The sequence below is a fragment of the Fukomys damarensis genome, unplaced genomic scaffold (assembly GCF_012274545.1).
Source record: "Fukomys damarensis isolate Sample0158 unplaced genomic scaffold, DMR_v1.0_HiC HiC_scaffold_4, whole genome shotgun sequence".
In the NCBI taxonomy this organism is placed as follows: Eukaryota; Metazoa; Chordata; class Mammalia; order Rodentia; family Bathyergidae; genus Fukomys; species Fukomys damarensis.
Genome location: NW_022900916.1, coordinates 15,273,167 through 15,290,551, shown reverse-complemented (window position 1 = coordinate 15,290,551; position 17,385 = coordinate 15,273,167). Strand labels below are relative to the sequence as shown.

Genomic DNA, 17,385 nt, shown 5'->3' with positions numbered 1-17,385 from the left:
GTTAACCGGCCTTCTCCGACGTTTCCTTCATGGTTTATCTTTTGTGAACATAAAATCAAATAATTAAGAAAGTAAATACCCGTTCACCCACATGCAAGTCAAGAAGGAAACTGTTGCCAGCAGCGTCCTAGCGGCCTCCTGTGCACCCCTTCCCAACTGCAACTCCCGCACCTCATCCTAGTGTCATCCACTCCTGGGCTCCCTGTGTCACCTGGTTACGCCTCCCTAGACCAGTCAACTGAGTGTTGCTTGGTTTTGGACTTTATGGAACAGTGTCAAACTGTGTGTGTTTGGTTAAGATTTATGTCTTAGTATGTCATCTGTAGTATTTTTCCATGTTGTTACTTATGACTGAAGCATTTCTTCTTCTTTGTGTGCCATCCCATTGTATGAACATACTTGGCGTGAACATACAGATTTTAGAAACAAGTACATACTTCTTTGTACACATCTCCAGGTTTTCCTCAAATGCATGCTAAGAGTAGAATTTCTGGAACCTAAGGTACATATGAATGAGGATATGGCTACAGATATATATCTAGATGTCCTCAACTGTTTTCCAAAGTGAATGAACCGATTTGAACTTCCAACAGAGGTTCTGTTCCCCACCTTCTCACCTTCGTTTCCATTAGCATATTTATCGCTACCATTACAATGGATGTTGAGTAGTATATTACCGCGGTATTGTTTTCCACATCTTTGACCACAGATGAGACTCAGCATCTTTTTATAAGTTTTACTAGCCATTCAGATTTCTTCCTGTGTAAGTGGGTGTTTAACTCTTTTGTCTGCTTCTTTTTAATTAGCTTGTTTGCCTTTTCCTTATTGTTTATTAAGAGTCATATATTCTGCAGATAGGCTCTTTGATGTTTATACATATTCGAATGTCTCCCCATTTGTTCTGGTTTATCTTCCTTTCTCTTTATAATATTTTTAACAAATATTTATTTTTAATTTTGGTAGTCTAGGATGATCTAGGTGACTTTTTAAAGCTTAATAATTGGTTTTTCTAACTAGAAGGACCAGTACTTAAATGTGCTTATTGTGAGCCTTAATTACTTGGCAGACGTTCTCTTTTGGAGAAAGTGTCAGTGACAGTCACCGTCTCCATACCATACATCTGAAGAGCACTCCTGTCGTTTTTACAGTCCAGTCCCCTGTACAACACAGGGGTCATTATGGTCCTATGTGGCGCTCTTTCAACACGTGGATCCTGAGCGCATATGATCGCCTCGTTTTCTGCAACCCCCGACTGTGAGCCATCCTGCATGGCCTTATGGTGCTGAGACACGTGCATATGGAGTCCACATGGCACTGACCTCTTCCCAACTGGGCTGGAAGCTCCTTGGCACAGAGGGTCTGGAATGCATCTCCCGTGGTGCCTTGGATCAAATAAGCATTGGCAGAAGTGATGACAGTATTTGACGGCCCCGAATACTTAGCCTTTCAAAAGTAAAGAAAAACCCAGGCTGCTTGGATATTACTTTAGGCAGAAACTTGTTGGAGTGCTAATATAGAAAACATAATTGATGATTATCCCAACCACATTTCAAGCAGTGGATATAATTACCTGCCCTTTTCAGACCTTACTGATCAACTGCCGACTTGACCCACACATCCTTGTCAGTTCTACCAGTGGCTTTTGGTAAAAATACTGAGGCCCAAGGGAGAGTATAGATAACTCAAGAGTGGATAGTCAAATTTCTCCTCCTCCTTCATTTTTTCAAATTTTATCTTCTTGAATATCACATGTGAATAAATATTTATGCTCATTTGCTTCTCAGGTAGAAATGAGTCCTCTGGAAAATGCAATCGAAGTGTTGGAAAATAAGAATCAGCAGCTGAAGACTCTGATTAGCCAGTGCCAGACCAGACAGATGCAGAATATTAACCCTCTGACCATGTGCCTGAACGGGGTCATCGATGCCGCGGTTAACGGCGGGGTCTCCAGGTACCAAGAGGTGAGGATGAGCAGTTGTGTGAGATCAAGTTCTCAGCTGCTGTTGTTTCTTAAGGTTTTAGGAGTCTTTTCTCCGTGTACATCCCCGTATCACAGAAATGGCCACAGCTGACACAAACGAGGTGCCCTATGAAATACGGGAAATGCGGCCAATGTGTAGTCACTGAGGTGTCCACTTACTCCGTTGTGCCAGTGTGTGTATGAATGTATGCGTGTGTGTGTCAGTAAAAGTAGTGAGGAGGTCAACCAGGATTGTTTCATAAATGTCTGTCTGAAATAATTTCCCTGAGCAAAGATGTTCATGGGCATAGAAAAGTGTGACTTTGTTTAAAAGATGCTTTAAGTGCACTTTGCTTCTGACCTCTTAGTTTTAAACAGAAAGATGTAATAGTCTGAAAGTTGAGGCCATTGTCACTACTCCTATGGCAAAATTTTTTAAGGATAGAATGCCATATAGCTTATTGACTTGGGTTTGCTCTTTGTTTATTTTACCAAAGGTACTTATTGTACAAGTTCTGTTCTTCCTTTACCAGTCCTTTCCTTATGTTCCTTTCTGACCACCCACCCACATAAGAATCACTCCATCTGTCCCAAATGTGGTTTATAATCGTGTCATCTCTCTAAAGAATGCCAGGTCCTTAAAAACAACAACTGTTCCTTTCACTTCCTTGGTAATTCAGTGGACTGTCCCTTCTCTTCCTAGGCTTTCTTTGTCAAAGAATATATTCTGAGTCATCCTGAAGATGGGGAGAAAATTGCACGGTTAAGAGAGCTGATGCTTGAGCAGGTAAGGAAGGCAGAAGCCAGGCGCCTTCTCTATCTGTCGTGCCTGGCCATTCACCGCACACCCGCCTGGGTGATTCTCTTCATCAGTGATTTCACTGAGTGCTGGGGGTGCCTGATTCTTCTGAACTGTATCCCAGCTTGGTAAGTTCTGCTCTCCCTTGCCCCTTGAAGGCCCAAGTAAATCTAACAATGAGCCCACTGTAACATAACACTTAATGTAGTCTGTTTGACCGTTGTCCCCTTAAAGCTTGCTGTAGCCTTGATGCTTTCACTCAAAATGCTATGCTCAAAAAAAGTTCACACTACCTCAGAGTAAACGGATGACTGCATGCATGAGTGAGATTATTACCTGTTAGAATGAAGAAAGGGACAATCCGTGGAATTTGTTTTAGAACAGTATTATACTTTGCGAACTAAGATTATTGATTTTTATGATCTGGACAAAGCTAGCTACAACTCGTCGATTTTCTACCCCAAAGAAGCGTAGCTAATTTTTGTTTATATGGTAACCATAAGTACAAAGACCTAGATTGAGTAATCTGTTGCCTGCTGTGCTCCTGTTGGTAGCTCCTCACCTGAATATGATTTGAAAACCTCTGACGGAGGAGCCATGGTTGAAAGGCCAGGTTAAATAGGAAATAGAGACATACCGTTCCCATGAAAAGTGGAATTTGTATGATAAAATGAGACAAAGCATATCTTTCCACTTGATAATACCACATAAATCGTGTTCTTTTGGATTAGAGACCGATGGGGTTGTATCTGATTTCAGCCCATATTTTGTGCTCAGTGGGCTTAGTCCACAAAACCTGCTATCAGGGGGAAGAAGTGGCCACAGGTGAAGGCAGTTGTGGCTTCCGGTAGGAAGGAGGAATGACTTGCTATCAGCCATCATGGGAACAGAGATGTGGGTGCTACAATTGAGCAGGCTAAGTCATCTCATACTTAGGATTGTGGAATGACTTTTAACCTTTAATTATTTTTAAAAACATGTGTTTTACCTGAGTATCATCTCTTATGAGTGGCTTGCTTCAGATTGTATTTATTATATTTATCCTGCCCAAATGCTTTCCCCAGGGTGAAAATGCTAGCTCAGGACCTAGAGGCTTCTCAGGAAAAATCAGGAAGCGTTTATTTCCTCCTTGTCCTGCCTGATTATGTTCCTGGGACCTTATGGAAGGATTGTGGCCTGGGAAACATAAGATCCCTCCTATAAGAAAAGCAGTACAGATGAGAATCGTGTGACCTTGGGACATGCACAGCATCTCTGTGGGACAGTCGAGCAGGGGGCTGGGCTGGAGAGGTTACATCCTTCCTAACCCTCTGCAGGGTAGCCAACATACTGTCCGATGGACATGGAGGTGCTCCTCTTTGACACTTCTTCCAGCAAGAACTTGTGCCTCAGCTGCTGCAAATGTAGCCCTCAGCAGGCACATCCAGCCACCAGGTCTGCTGAGGACTGCCTCAGCTGCAGAGAGCCAGCTGGCCCATAGTCACTGACTGCCTTCTCAGTGACCCCCTTCCAAGGTGGAGGGAGTAGTAGAAAGCTTAGCCATTTGGGCCCAACATGAGACAACTGTGATAGTCTAGTAAAGCTCCAGTGAATCCCAGGCTTGGTACAAGTTGGCTCTCCTGCCTGGGAACTCAACTTCTTTTCTGCCAAGTCTTTCTTCTGCTCCACCCTCAGGAAGTGACCTCCTCACCCCAACCCCACCCCACTCCCAGTTTCCAGGCCAGGATCTACCTCTTGGATGATCTAACTTGCAACATTACCTAAATAAGAGGGTGGTTGCCTGACAGTAGTGTGTCAGTTGTAGAAGACTGGTGATTCCTAAACTTAGACTCAACCCTGCAACCCTCCCATCTCCTCACTCAGGGCTCAGCCTTTCCCTTTACACCTCAGATGTGTGTTGCACTCCATCTCTGCCTTTCAAAGGTGTATTTCAGGGTATTTCCTCTTTATGCCAGTGTATTGGCATGGGGTGGGCATCCAGAAGTGGAGTTGCCGCAGTCTCACTTGTTAGAGAAGGTTCTGGATTCTGTCATCCACAAAGGTCAGTCCTGTTTGACCTTGATCTTTCAATCTAGAATTTTCACAGCCCACAAAGATACAAGACCTTGTGCTATTGTGTTTTTTTGTCCCAGAATACAAAATTGGGTTTTCTTGGACTGCTATGGCACGGGAGAATTTTTAAAATGTAAAACATAGCTGCCATTCAAATCAGAGGAATTACACACTGTTGATATTTGCACAAAGGAAAGCTGCATGTTTATGTTCATTTCTTTTGGGGCCTCACAGCAAGAAAACGTCTACTTAAAACTGGCCAGCTTAATATAATGCTTTGAGTTATAATAAGTGAATAAATATAATATTTTTAAATAAAAATAAGAACCATAACAACTTTGCAGAATACCTGTACCTTTCCCCTTTATCACGGGCAGGTCTTGAAAACCTATGGGAGGGGTGGGGGCCACAGAAGCTGATGGAGGAGAGGAGGGTAACGAGAGAGAGGGATGGGCAGCAAGGAGGCAGAGGATTAAGAAAGATCATAACTAAAGATCTAAAATACCTGGAAAGGAAGCTTGGCAGAAATGAAGTAGGAAAATCAAGGTTTGGGATCAGACCCAAATGTTCAAATCCCCCCTTTACTACTGTATATTCAGGACTTTTCTGATTCTTAGTTTGTTCACCTGTAAAGTGCTAATTGTTCCTATCAGCAGATTAGCAGTACTGCCTGAAAAATGCATAGTACGGTGCTTGGGCTGAAGCAAGCCCTGCTGAGAGGTAATCATTAATGTGAGTTTTTTCCTTATGTTATTTAAGGCACAGATTCTGGAATTTGGTTTGGCCGTGCATGAGAAATTTGTGCCTCAAGATATGAGACCCCTTCACAAAAAGCTGGTCGACCAGTTCTTTGTGATGAAGTCAAGTTTAGGAATACAGGTATGTACTCTAAGTGTCCACAGTGGGGCGATCTGGCCACTGCCATTTGCTTTTTCTTAGAGAGAGGATCAACAGTGACATCTTTTGGTTTTTCTGCCAAACTACAGCATGCACCAAATACTAAAATCACGTTGTGTGCCATTTGCCATGGTTAGCTTTTATGAAAACAAAAGTGTGAGGGAAGGCTCACTAATACGAGAACTTATGGTGATAGATGCCTGTGTAATGGTTTTGTGATATTCATGATGTGTGTCTAGTATATTAAATATCTCATGTTAATCTGCCCATACCATTACTGTGATAAAATGTTTTCTTCACCATGCTCTTAGGAATTCTCTACTTGTATTCAAGCCAGTCCTGTCCATTTTCCTAATGGAAGCCCCCGAGTGTGTAGAAACTCAGCACCTGCTTCCATGAGCCCAGATGGTACCAGGGTAATTCCTAGACGCAGGTAAGTTATATTCTGAACTATTATACAACTTGGCACCCCCACAAGATGATCTGGAATGATTCTCTCATTCTTTATGGCACAGTTTGTCAAATACGCTATTTCTTAATGGAATAATTAACCCTCGAGGCAGCTGCAGACGTCTGCCACTGGTAAAGCAGCAATAGCCCGAGAAATAAATAAGCTCAAACATTGGATTCTGTGAGGCAAACAGGAAACAACAAAATGAGATGGGTTTGTTTTGGGGGTCGTTTTTGGGTTTTTTTGTTGTCGATGTTCCACCATGCCAGTATGGGATAAAGCACGATTCAGAGCCTGAGTTAACAGCTGTTTCTTTTCCCCCGAAACAGCCCATTAAGTTACCCAGCTGTCAACCGGTACTCTTCCTCCTCACTGTCCTCACAAGCTTCTGCTGAAGTAAGCAATATTACAGGGCAATCAGAAAGCTCTGATGAAGTCTTTAACATGCAGGTACTTTATTAGCTTTTTGTCTGCTCGTGTTTCTTCCCTTTCTGTCTCAATCACGAGAGCGTCTGTTCATTCTGCTGTGCTCATGAACAGACCTTCAAGCAAGAACTTGACTTAAGGACAAACCTTTAGACGTTCTTCTTGCTTTACTGGTTTTTGGAGTCTGCAGAGACGTTTCTCACCCAACTTCCCGTCCCTTTATGAAGACATGAGCAAGCAGTGGAAAAGCAGGCAAGCTGCACCGCTTAGCTCTGAGAGCCATCTCGGTTGGCTTCCTCAGTCCTGGACTCCTGGGGTGTGTTAGACACCAGCTGCCTCTTATCATATCCCGCATTGCCTCTTGAAGAAGACATTCTTGGAGAAGGGTCCATTATAACATTTTCTCTACTTACATATGTATCCGAAAATTTCCGTGATAAAGAAATTTCTTTTAAAATCGAATTTTTTGGCATTTTAGGGTGAATATAAATCTGAGGATAAAACATTTTCTGTAGACACTGCTAACATGGCCTTTAGGATAGTTCAGTAGGACTAAGCTGAATTTTCCCCACCCCTATCTGTAGAAAAGGGGTACAAGACTTGTTTCCAAATCTATACTGTGAATGCCTTTTAAAATAACGAGAAGGCAGGCCCGCTGCCTTTCAGAAGCGCTCACTGTTCACAGCCCTAGGCAGGTGAAGTGTCTGTTGAGTCTTCGGTCAGGGAGTGCGCTGCTATTGCAGAGCTATAGGCCATAGCTGGGACTAACGCTGAGTTGTTCCTTTGGCAGCAGTGAAACTCCCAGGTTCTTGGTTCATTCAGGCAGGCCTCTTCAGCAGTCTGTATTAGTAAGGCTTTGCTGTATTTCTAAATGACCTTTTCACTTTCTGTTTTTCCTTTTCTGCTAATTTGAAAATATATATATTGTGACAATTTTGTTGTAAGTATGTCAGCATCGTGCAAAACTTCTAAACTGGGTACGATAATGGCTCCCTGTGTTTCCAGCCAAGTCCATCTACCTCAAGCTTGAGTTCTACTCACTCTGCTTCACCTAATGTGACAAGTTCTGCTCCATCAAGTGCCAGAGGTCAGTGCCAGGGTGTGGGGGAGAGTAAGGGTGCCCAGAGAACCTTCCAGCCCCCAAGAACTGGCTTCATTTTCCGAGACTGTGCCAACTGCCACAACGTGCCGGCTTTCTCCAAACAAGCCCAGCGCTGCCACCTGGCTGATGAGTCTTCTTTCTTTCTCTTCTCAGCTTCTCCTTTGTTGTCTGACAAACACAAACATTCCAGAGAAAACTCCTGCCTGTCCCCAAGAGAGAGACCATGCAGTGCCATTTATCCAACACCCGGGGAGCCTTCTCAGGTACACCTTGCGGGTAAAGAAAGTAGCAAACGGGGAAATCTGGAATTGCCTTCCCAGCTCTGCACGCACGTACAGTGTGGGAGCGCACAGCTGTGTGAAGAGCGGTCTGTTTTCTGCCTGTTGTTAGGGGTTTCTCTGTGAGCCACATATCTGGCAGGGGCCGGTGGCTGTTCCTTGAACAGCGAAGCCGAGGGGAAATGGGAAATACCTGTACAGTCTTTACTCTGACTCTCGTTGCTGCTATGTAAGCATTGCAAGGGGAGCTGGTGGATGAATTGCCTGTGTGTGTTTGCATGTGTATGTAGCAGAAGTCTAGGGGATTCTTTCGTCAGAGAAAGCCTCTGGAGGAGAAGCATACTGCCCGGCCCTCTTTCTTTGTGGCCGTACCTATTGAGAGAGCTTCCAGTCCCTTCCTGAGGTCCCCAAGACGGCAGGAGCAGTCGGTGGCTCTTGCTTCCCTTCTCTCGGCATCTGGCCAGCGTGGCTGTGTGGCCAAGCTGTCTCCTCAGGACTGAGGGCACGGGAACGTGGCCCTCACTTCCACCCCAAACTGGCCTTCAGAATGACCCTTCTCAGTCTGAGTGAACACTGAAGGGTGGTTTCCAAGTTGAAGATTTATGTGTAGCCTGCAGTTTAACAGATTATTTGGGACTAACTTAGGAGTGGAGAAAAATAGTTATTTCTACTCCATCTAATTTGTCTGTTTTTCTACACCATCCTGGCAGAAGTCTGTAGCTGCATCTGGAAGTGGATGAGAGCGAGTGGGATTTGGCTTGATTGGTTTATCTTTGCTGATTGTGTGATCTCCTGAAAGTCCCAGGAAACCTCCTCTGCGCAACCCTGATGCCTTGCAGAAATTATATCTGAGTGCGTGCGGCTGAAGCAGCTAACCAGTTTTATTTCCCTTTGTCACTTGATATCGCAAGGGGATCTCACAGTTTGTTCCATCCGCTCGGGGGGAACATGTGGCCAGCATGGGGGACTCTGAGAGCCTTTCCTGATTCTGGAGTTTTCTGCTATGGGTTAAATTTGAAGTGATGTGTACGGTGCCAAAACCATGATAACACGCAGTGCTATAATGCATCTGCTTTTGAGGACTTGGCACTCTTTCTTTTAGCATATTAGGTAGAGCCATGCCAAGTGGGTGCTTTTGTAAGTTAAAAAGTATCGAATGTTAACCATTTCATATGTGTTTTTTACCTGATGTAGGATTTGAAACATGAAAGAGTTAAAGCCCACTTGCTGCAGACTGTTTCAGCTGTTGTTTCTCCTTTAATTCTTTCATTTCATACTGCCTGGCATTTTTATATATAAAGAACACCGTAGCTTAATAGTAAATAGCTTTACTATTTATTTTTCCCCCTACTTTATTATGAACACTTATATTTAAAATGAGACACAAACTTTTTAAATGCTGCATTCTCTTTCTCAAAACCTAAGGCTCTTCCCCACTTTTCTCTTTAAATATAATTGAATTCTTTGTTCCTAGGCTCATCACACCATACATACAATATGTTGAACAAAGTGTTTCAGTAAGGAGATAATCATGTTATTTTCTAAAAGGCCTCCAGTGCCCCCATGTTGTCATCATAAAAACAGACTCTTGTCCCTTTCCAGAGGATGCTGTTTAATCATATTGGAGACGGGGCCTCGCCACGCAGTGACCCCAATCTTTCTGCACCTGAGAAAGGTGGGTACAAACCAGCCCCTCATCGGTCCTGGGGTGTTAAGGGTGTGTTTGTCCTCATTTTCTCCAGTCCTCTGTGTGTCATGTGAAAGGCAGGGCTCCAGGTCCTTAGTCATTGGGACTAGTTTTCTCTGTAAGGAATTAGTGAAAGACTGTTATTCACGATCCATCCATTACCTGTTTGCTTGTGAGATTTATCTGGAAGAATGTGAGCACGTCAGGAACACCTCTGTTTAGTGACTCTTTGTTGTCATTCAGCGAGTCACCCAGGCAGTGCCTTCTCTTCCTGAAACAAAGATGCCAGTTAGGCTATTTGTTCAGCACAATGAACACCGAGACTTCCCAGATTGATTCTCTGGTCCCCATCTTCTGCCTCTTTTACAAGACTCATTCAGCCAGCTCATCTGTTGTTTACCGTGACTCAGATATGGCTCTTGTACAATTAAATACTGTTTAAGAATTGCAATCCAGTGCATAATGGAATGTGCCCAGCCTCGAGGTCACACACACATAAATGAGAACCAAATACGTGCGCAGCAATAAGTAGCCAGTTAGCATTAGTCTTTGCAACACAGCAGAAGACGAAGAGCAGATTAAGTGTTGTCTCCTAACTGTGGGGATAGGGCTCACAGCAAGTCACCCATTCACCTCTCTCAGGGTCAAGCCTCAGAAAGAGAGGCAGCCCCACGGGCCAATAAATCAAGAGTCCCTAATGAAATGTCCCAGTAAAGTGTACTTTAATTGCTGTCATTAAGAGCTAGACTGTATTGTCATTTGGCTACACTGATACATTAACATTAAAACTTTCCAAAGGGAGATGGAAATTAGTGAAAACTTAGCCAAAATTATTTTAAAGCACCAATTTAGCCTTCGCATCATAAGCATTTGATCTCTGCGAGTAGAACACAGTAATGTGTTATTTTTCTCACCCCTTCTATGAAGGAAAACCACAGAGCAAATTAAAAGGAGTAGAGAAAGAGTATTTCCACTTCATTCATGTCAAGTGGTAAAATATGGGAATCCTCCCCCGTCCATGGGATGGCAGTGTCTGTACAGGGATCCAGCTCCTGACCTCCAGGACTGGATGTTGTCACTTGGTTACACGGTGACTTTCCCCAGCTCTGTGTGTCCTGCCCTGGGGCTGCATCTTCATGAAGCATGGAGCAGAGAGGTTCCGATATAGGAAGGACACTGTCAGTTCTCTACATTATTTTCTTAAGACATGCATCAGTGGGACCCATCGATTTCAGGAGCGAGAGTCCCTTCTTTGAGGAGCTGACTAGTGGGATGGTGTGGTGCGCCATTCTTTCCCAGTGGTTCTGCCAAACAGCTGAGATGTCAGCCTGCCATAGCCTTCTCCTGTTTTAGGTGCCACTTGTCCAGAAATTTCCACTAAAAAACAAATTTCAAAGTAGCCCAGTGACTATCTTCCATCTATTTTCTACTCTCTACACACATTTGTGATTCCCAACAAGTTTCTGTGCTCTGGAGTAGAGATTTGTAGTTATGTTTGACAGCTTGGGGGAAATAAAGAGACAGGCTCTCACCCAATTAAATGTCAGCTCTGTTAGGTGACCAGTTTAATCGAGGTTTAGTGTTGAGGAGATATCCTGTTGGGTTGTTTTTGTTTTTTAATCCAGCTGATCTTTTCATTCTGGATAATTCTTACTTTCTTCTAAGATCTCAAGCATTCGAAGGGCAGAGCGGGACCATGTGTTTTTAGCTGTGTTATTCCCTTCCAGCTGTGAATCCCACCCCTAGCAGCTGGAGCCTGGACAGTGGGAAGGAAGCCAAGAACATGTCGGATAGTGGGAAACTTATCTCTCCCCCTGTCCCTCCAAGACCCACACAGACTGGTGGGTATTTATTTGAAGCATTTGCACAATCACTTTTATAAAAATAACTTTTATTGACTGCTCCGGCTTGTCCTGAATTCCTCAGACGAAGGTAGGCATTTGGTTTCTGAGGTAAAAACTCTGGTAGCTGCATAAATTGTTTACAGTGTCCTCCCCCTTCCCCAGATTGACACCATGGTCTGTTTCTGAGAAACCCCTCAGGCAGACATATGGTGCTGTCCCCAAGCACCATCCTTGGGCCTCTACTTGCTGGGCCCGTCGTACTTCCTCTGTCCTCTGCTTGTGCCACCTGATTCTTACCAGGCTCTGCTCACTCAGCCGCTTTGCTCAGTCTTATTTAGGACTGATGCAGGCTTGAATCGCCGCTAAACAGAGATTAATTACTAGGGACTGTGATGGGCTCTGGCACCCATGCTTGTCTGCTGCCTTGAGGGGTCTGTATTCGAGGGTGGTGTTTCTCGAAGGGCTGACTCCAGGCAATGCATCCCTTAGGGTCATGGCAAATTCTCAGCCTGAGTCCAAGCTTTAGTATTTCTGAAACAAAGCTAGAATCTGTTTTTACCAAACCTTCGAGGTGATTTGTCTACTTGCTAGATTCTCTAAACCCCTGAAAATGATTCCAGGGATACAGCTCCTAGGAGAGCACATGCTTAACATGCGTGAGGCCCTGGGTCCAGTCCTGAGCACCCCTCCAAAAGGAAAAAGGAACTCTCTTTGTGAGTTTATAGTGCTATACTTACTTTCTGGAACAAGCCATTCGATCAATGGCCTGCATGTGAGGCCGTTTTTCACCGGCTGTGCCTGCTCCTGAGATGAGAATATTCCTGTTGGCACTTACCTCTGTCTAAGAAAGCTTGCAGCTTTCCAAATGCAACTGGCTTAAGAACAAGAGAAAATATGATGCTGTTTTCTTCGTGGATGTTTTTCGGGCCCAAGCATTTATATTTCATTTGCTTTATTCTAACATCTCATCCTTCTGTTTTCTTTTTTACTAAGAAAAGAAAGCTGACTTTACCTTTTTAAAAATAAACTACGTACTATCCAGTTTGTTCTAAATTTGTCACAGTTAAAAGTGAAGTCACTAACAGTTTGGAAAGGCCTCTGAGGTCTTCACACAGAACAAGAGATACCTTTAAACTTATTGATCATCGGCATTACTGTATCGATCAGTGTGATTTCAGGAGAGTGACTCATCTGCCAAATTATTTATATTTCACTCATGACTCATATATATTCGGCCATCTCCAGTTTAAACCTGATGTGTCTCTAACACTGGGAACTTGAAAGGCATTTTTAAAGAAACAATACTGATAATTACTGTTAGGGAATAATATTGATGGTAGTCAGATTCCTAAGGTAGGTCCAACCTGAAAACAAGGGTGCTGATGGAACTATTTTAGGGCTGTAAGAAAACACTTTCCCAGAGAAATTTCTCTGCGATCATGCACTGCATGCCTGGGCGGCTGAGATGCTGTCAGAGCTGCCTGCTTCAAGAGGAACAGGAAACTCATTCTCTGCCACCATGATGGCAGAAATACAGCACCTACTCAGGACTGGCTTCTCCAGATTTCCTTCCATAATTGGAGCTCCCAATTGATAGGGTAGGAGTGTTCATGCTGGTGTTAGAAGGTGAATGCCATCCCAGCATGTCCAGTGAAAACTGTGCAACCCCGCAGCCTGGCAGTAGACCCTTCTCCCTGTTCCGGTGGGATGCACTTAACTTGGCAAGGCTGCCGTCCCTTCTGCACTGATTGCTCTCATGGTCTGTCCTGATGTTGTCATCTGTGGTCACTGTTGTGGGGCTCTGTAACTGTCTGTCTTCCTTCCAGCCTTTCTGTAGTTTTCTTAGGAGCTGTAACCCTCTCTGTGATAGCCAGCAGGATGTGGCAGCTAATCACAGAGCGACATACCCTGTATTCCCTGAAACCTCTCTGTGGAGTTAGAAAGTGTGGCTTTACCCTTGCCCGCTGACTGTGTCCTGGGTGGCTTTGACCCTACACAGCTACATGTTAGAGAACTCTCTAGGCATTGCCTTCACATGTGCTTGTCCCAAGGGGAAGGCTTGAAAATCTAGTGGGAGAAGCAAGGAGATCACTGTTCCTTGGCACGATGGTGAATATACAGAGTACCACCACCGTGCGACAAAGGGAGGACTGAGTATGGCCTCTGGGGAGAAATGGAAAACTGTTCATCTCTTGTATGGACATGGCCAAGGTTTTTCAGCTTCCTATCTGTTTCGAGAGTATGGGGTGGGAGTGAAAGGGGAGGCTGATTACATCTGCTCCCGTGGGCCTGTGCCAAGCTGCCTCCTTGCTTTTCCCAGTGCTTCTCAGGCCAAAGCCAGCAGCTATCTCCCAAGGTCCTTCCTGGCCCCTCTCAGCTAAAAGTACCTTGCAAGACAGAGAGATCAAGGAGTAGAGAAACATTTAGACTTTGGGGAAGAAGAAAGGACTTGGGGCCAGTTTGGGGCCCTGTCGCTTTGGTCAAAGCATCGAGTAAGAAACTGGTTTTCGCTAACCGGCCCCCGTCCTGGTAATGCCAGCCTCCACGAGGACCCTGTTCACGTGGACATCATTTTGTTTCTCCCCTGTCCGTCTCCCCAGCCCCTCCCCACTGCCTCGTTTAGGAGGTCCTCATACACTGGATCATTTCTCTGCATTGGCATTGACAGATGGCCAAGAGAGTGATCTTTCTTAACTGAAATGTTATATCTCTCTCCATCCACAGCTTCGCCAGCAAGACACACAACTGCAGTCTCCCCCTCACCTGCTGGGCGGTCTCCATTGAAGGTACAGGCCCTTCTGAGGCTGAAGCTAGAGACTGGTCCAGATTCCCTTGTCTTAAATTTATCCCCAGTACATTGGGAGGTACTTCCTCTTGCATAGACAAGACAAAAGAGGCAGGAGACAAATGGGAGGAAACAATTCTGTATTTCTCCCTTGAGGATCCTCCTCTGTGGTTGTAGCCATTCTTTGGATTATTAGATTCATTCTCCAAACTGTAGCAATGAGACTGTGCAAACTATAATATATACTTAATTAGGAAAGAAATGGGCACCCAGTGTCATTCCTGGGACATTCTTCAGTCTAGTGTTTCAGTTTGAAGTACATCAAACACACATACTCTTAGACTGAAAAAATCAGTAATCAAGATCTAAATATTCCTCAGGATTTGGGGGGGGGCTTTATCTAATTTCATCCACTTTGACAAAGCCAAATTCAGTTTTTTCTCTTTATGCCAGGGATATAATTTATATTAGATATACGTACTTGATTGTGGAAAACAAGATGATAAAATGGCTAAGAAAATTTCTGGAGAACAAAACTAAAAAGCTTTAAAGGTCAGACATTTGGTTGGCATGTAGATACAGGCTATTTAGCATCTCTAAACATACAAATCCCTCTTGGAGATAAAGAATAATATTTGGTCTTCGTCCAAATTGAATCAGACTGGCTGCAAGGCTTGTCAGAAGCTATGAGAGGTTGGTGTTCCAAGCTGCAGCACCAGAAGCAAATAAGAGGTTGAAGTAAGTGTTGAAAGAACCTTTTTATACCTGAGTGATTTAGAATTTACACACTTCATGTCCTTCTTGTTGATGAGGTAGTTCTAGCTAATGTGAAAAAGACAAATTAGCCTCTGCCAACACACAGGGGGAAGTTGTGATTACATCTGTGCTGTTAGGGGTAGTTGATAGAAATTGAGGATCTGGGAAGCAAGACCAAGAAAAAGGAGAGAATTGCAAAGAAGTATGATTTCATTTGCATTGCCCAAGTTTCTGATGTAGAGATTTGCTGGTAAATGCAACTTACTTGCTAGTTTTGTTGTCACTCTGCTGGTATCATTAAGTAAATGCAATAGCATTTGCTTTGGAAGCCATTGCCTGACATCCCCATGTAGGGGAAGGAAAGCAAGATGGCTTTCCTCACGCGCAAAGAGCTTGTGCATGCTGTCATGGAGTTACCATCTCTGTTTTTCAATTTGACTTTGTAGAGTAGTAGTAAGATAATAAGTAGTCTAAGGGATTAAGTCTTAAACATAAAAAGAACCCAAGGGCTGAAATGTTCAGGGAGCGTCACGCCGCTCTTGATAGCAAGGTGGTGTGTGCCATCTCTTTGCAGACCTGAATTTATTTTTGCAGGCCACTGGCTGTCTTGTCGCCATTTGAAGGAAGGGAAACTGGACTGAACATTTGTGTTGTGACTCCTGAGCCTGAATTTATTTTTGCAGGCCACTGGCTGGCTGTCTTGTCGCCATTTGAAGGAAGGGAAACTGGACTGAACATTTGTGTTGTGACTCCTGGGTTACATTAGAGGGCACACTGCTACCACATTGCTGCCTTTGCCATGATTAGATGCAGTTTGCTGACAGAATTTTTTTTTTTTTTCAACCTTGGAATGATAAGGTTAATCCTTTAGAGAAGACTGGCCTTACCCTGCCTTATTTTGAATACGAAGTCTAATTTTTTACAAAGGTGGCACAGAGTATGAATCTCTTAATTAGCCATTCCTATTAAATGAAAGGATTTGAGTCTTCCAGCGTTGTTTTTCTCCAATGAGAGATCAATGTGAAGTTTGCCCAGGGGAGTTTTCTCAAAGTGTATTCCACAGAACATTAGTTTTTTAGGACAGTAAGTGGTGAGTGAAAAATTGGTCTATGGTCAAATAAGTTTAGAAAACCCTGAGCTTACAAAGTTATTCCGGTTTCTTTATTGCAAAGCTTTAGCGCACTAATATTTTAACATTTAGCATTTTCCAGTGGTACCCAACCAGCACCCCGTAGGACGTGGCCTTAGACTAGCCATTAGGGGAGAGGCACATTCGGACGCCAGGTGGCGCCAGACAGCTGGCATAGTACTCGATTGCAGCAGAATGCCATTATTACAGAACGGCAAGTTCTTTATTTATGAAATGCCAGAAATCTGGAGTTTTATAATGAAGTTTTCCTAGTTTAAAAAAGCAACTGAATCAGGAATTTTTAAAGACACAACATATGAAATAGCTCGCGTCTTGTACTACAGCCCCAGCACCCCCCATTCGCAGCCTCAGCTCTGGAGTCAGGAGCAAAGGCAGCAGAACAGAGGGTCAGGGCTCTTCTCCCGGGACGGGACCACTCTGCGTGCTGTCTTGCGCTCTCGAGCACACACCTAGGGGACTCCCCCAAAGCTCTCCTCGCCGGTTTCTCTCTGACACCGGGCATAGCGCTCATGATACGCTTCCAGCTTCTCGTGCCCATGACTTTCATCCTCTTTGTACCTGAAAATGGTGAGGAAGGAGTGCGGCAGAGAGTGAACCCGGTGGAAGCAGGCCCGGCAGAGCCCTGCGGGATGCAGTCTCGCTGCTCTGTGTGACCGCCCCAGGGTGTTGGTGGATGGTGACTGCCTTACAAAATCCCACGCTGCGGGCGGCTCAGGCAGTACACATGTCTCCTGGTTCTGAAGGCCGTAAGTCCAAGGTGCAGGCGCTTTCCCCTGCGGCCCCTGTCTGAGGCCTGCAGTGGCAGCCTGCTCCTGTCCTCTCCTGGGGGCAGCAGTCCGTCCCCCTCACCCCAGGGTCCAGATTCCCCTTGCGAAAGGAAGCCAGTGAGCCTGGTCGGGCCATACCAGCCACTTGCTTTAGGGTTCAGTGCCCAGGCTCGGGCACTGCGGAGGGACTGGGGGCGGAGTGGCGCATCACAGGCCCTGACTGCCTTGTCCCCTTCTCCTCCTGTCTCCCCTCCCCTGTCGGGGATCAGGGCTTCACCCCCTCGCCCGTGGAGTACCATTGCCCAGGACTGACCTCCAACTCCCCCGTCCTGTCGGGCAGCTACAGCAGCGGCATCTCGTCTCTCAGCCGGTGTAGCATGTCGGAAACCTCGGGCTTCGAAAGTCAGATGAATGAGCAGCCCGCGCCGGCG

General features: G+C 44.8%; 1 protein-coding gene across 1 annotated transcript in view; it reads left to right on the top strand.

The window, feature by feature from the left end:
* Dock4 (dedicator of cytokinesis 4) overlaps nt 1-17,385 on the top strand; it is a 433,388-nt gene that overhangs the window by 415,187 nt on the left and 816 nt on the right. Inside the window, exons 44-54 of the mRNA XM_033755915.1 lie at nt 1,785-1,961; nt 2,664-2,747; nt 5,571-5,690; nt 6,020-6,141; nt 6,489-6,609; nt 7,591-7,672; nt 7,841-7,950; nt 9,568-9,640; nt 11,380-11,493; nt 14,221-14,282; nt 17,224-17,382. Coding sequence (XP_033611806.1) covers nt 1,785-1,961; nt 2,664-2,747; nt 5,571-5,690; nt 6,020-6,141; nt 6,489-6,609; nt 7,591-7,672; nt 7,841-7,950; nt 9,568-9,640; nt 11,380-11,493; nt 14,221-14,282; nt 17,224-17,382 — 1,224 coding nt within the window. The remainder of the gene's footprint in view (nt 1-1,784; nt 1,962-2,663; nt 2,748-5,570; nt 5,691-6,019; nt 6,142-6,488; nt 6,610-7,590; nt 7,673-7,840; nt 7,951-9,567; nt 9,641-11,379; nt 11,494-14,220; nt 14,283-17,223; nt 17,383-17,385) is intronic.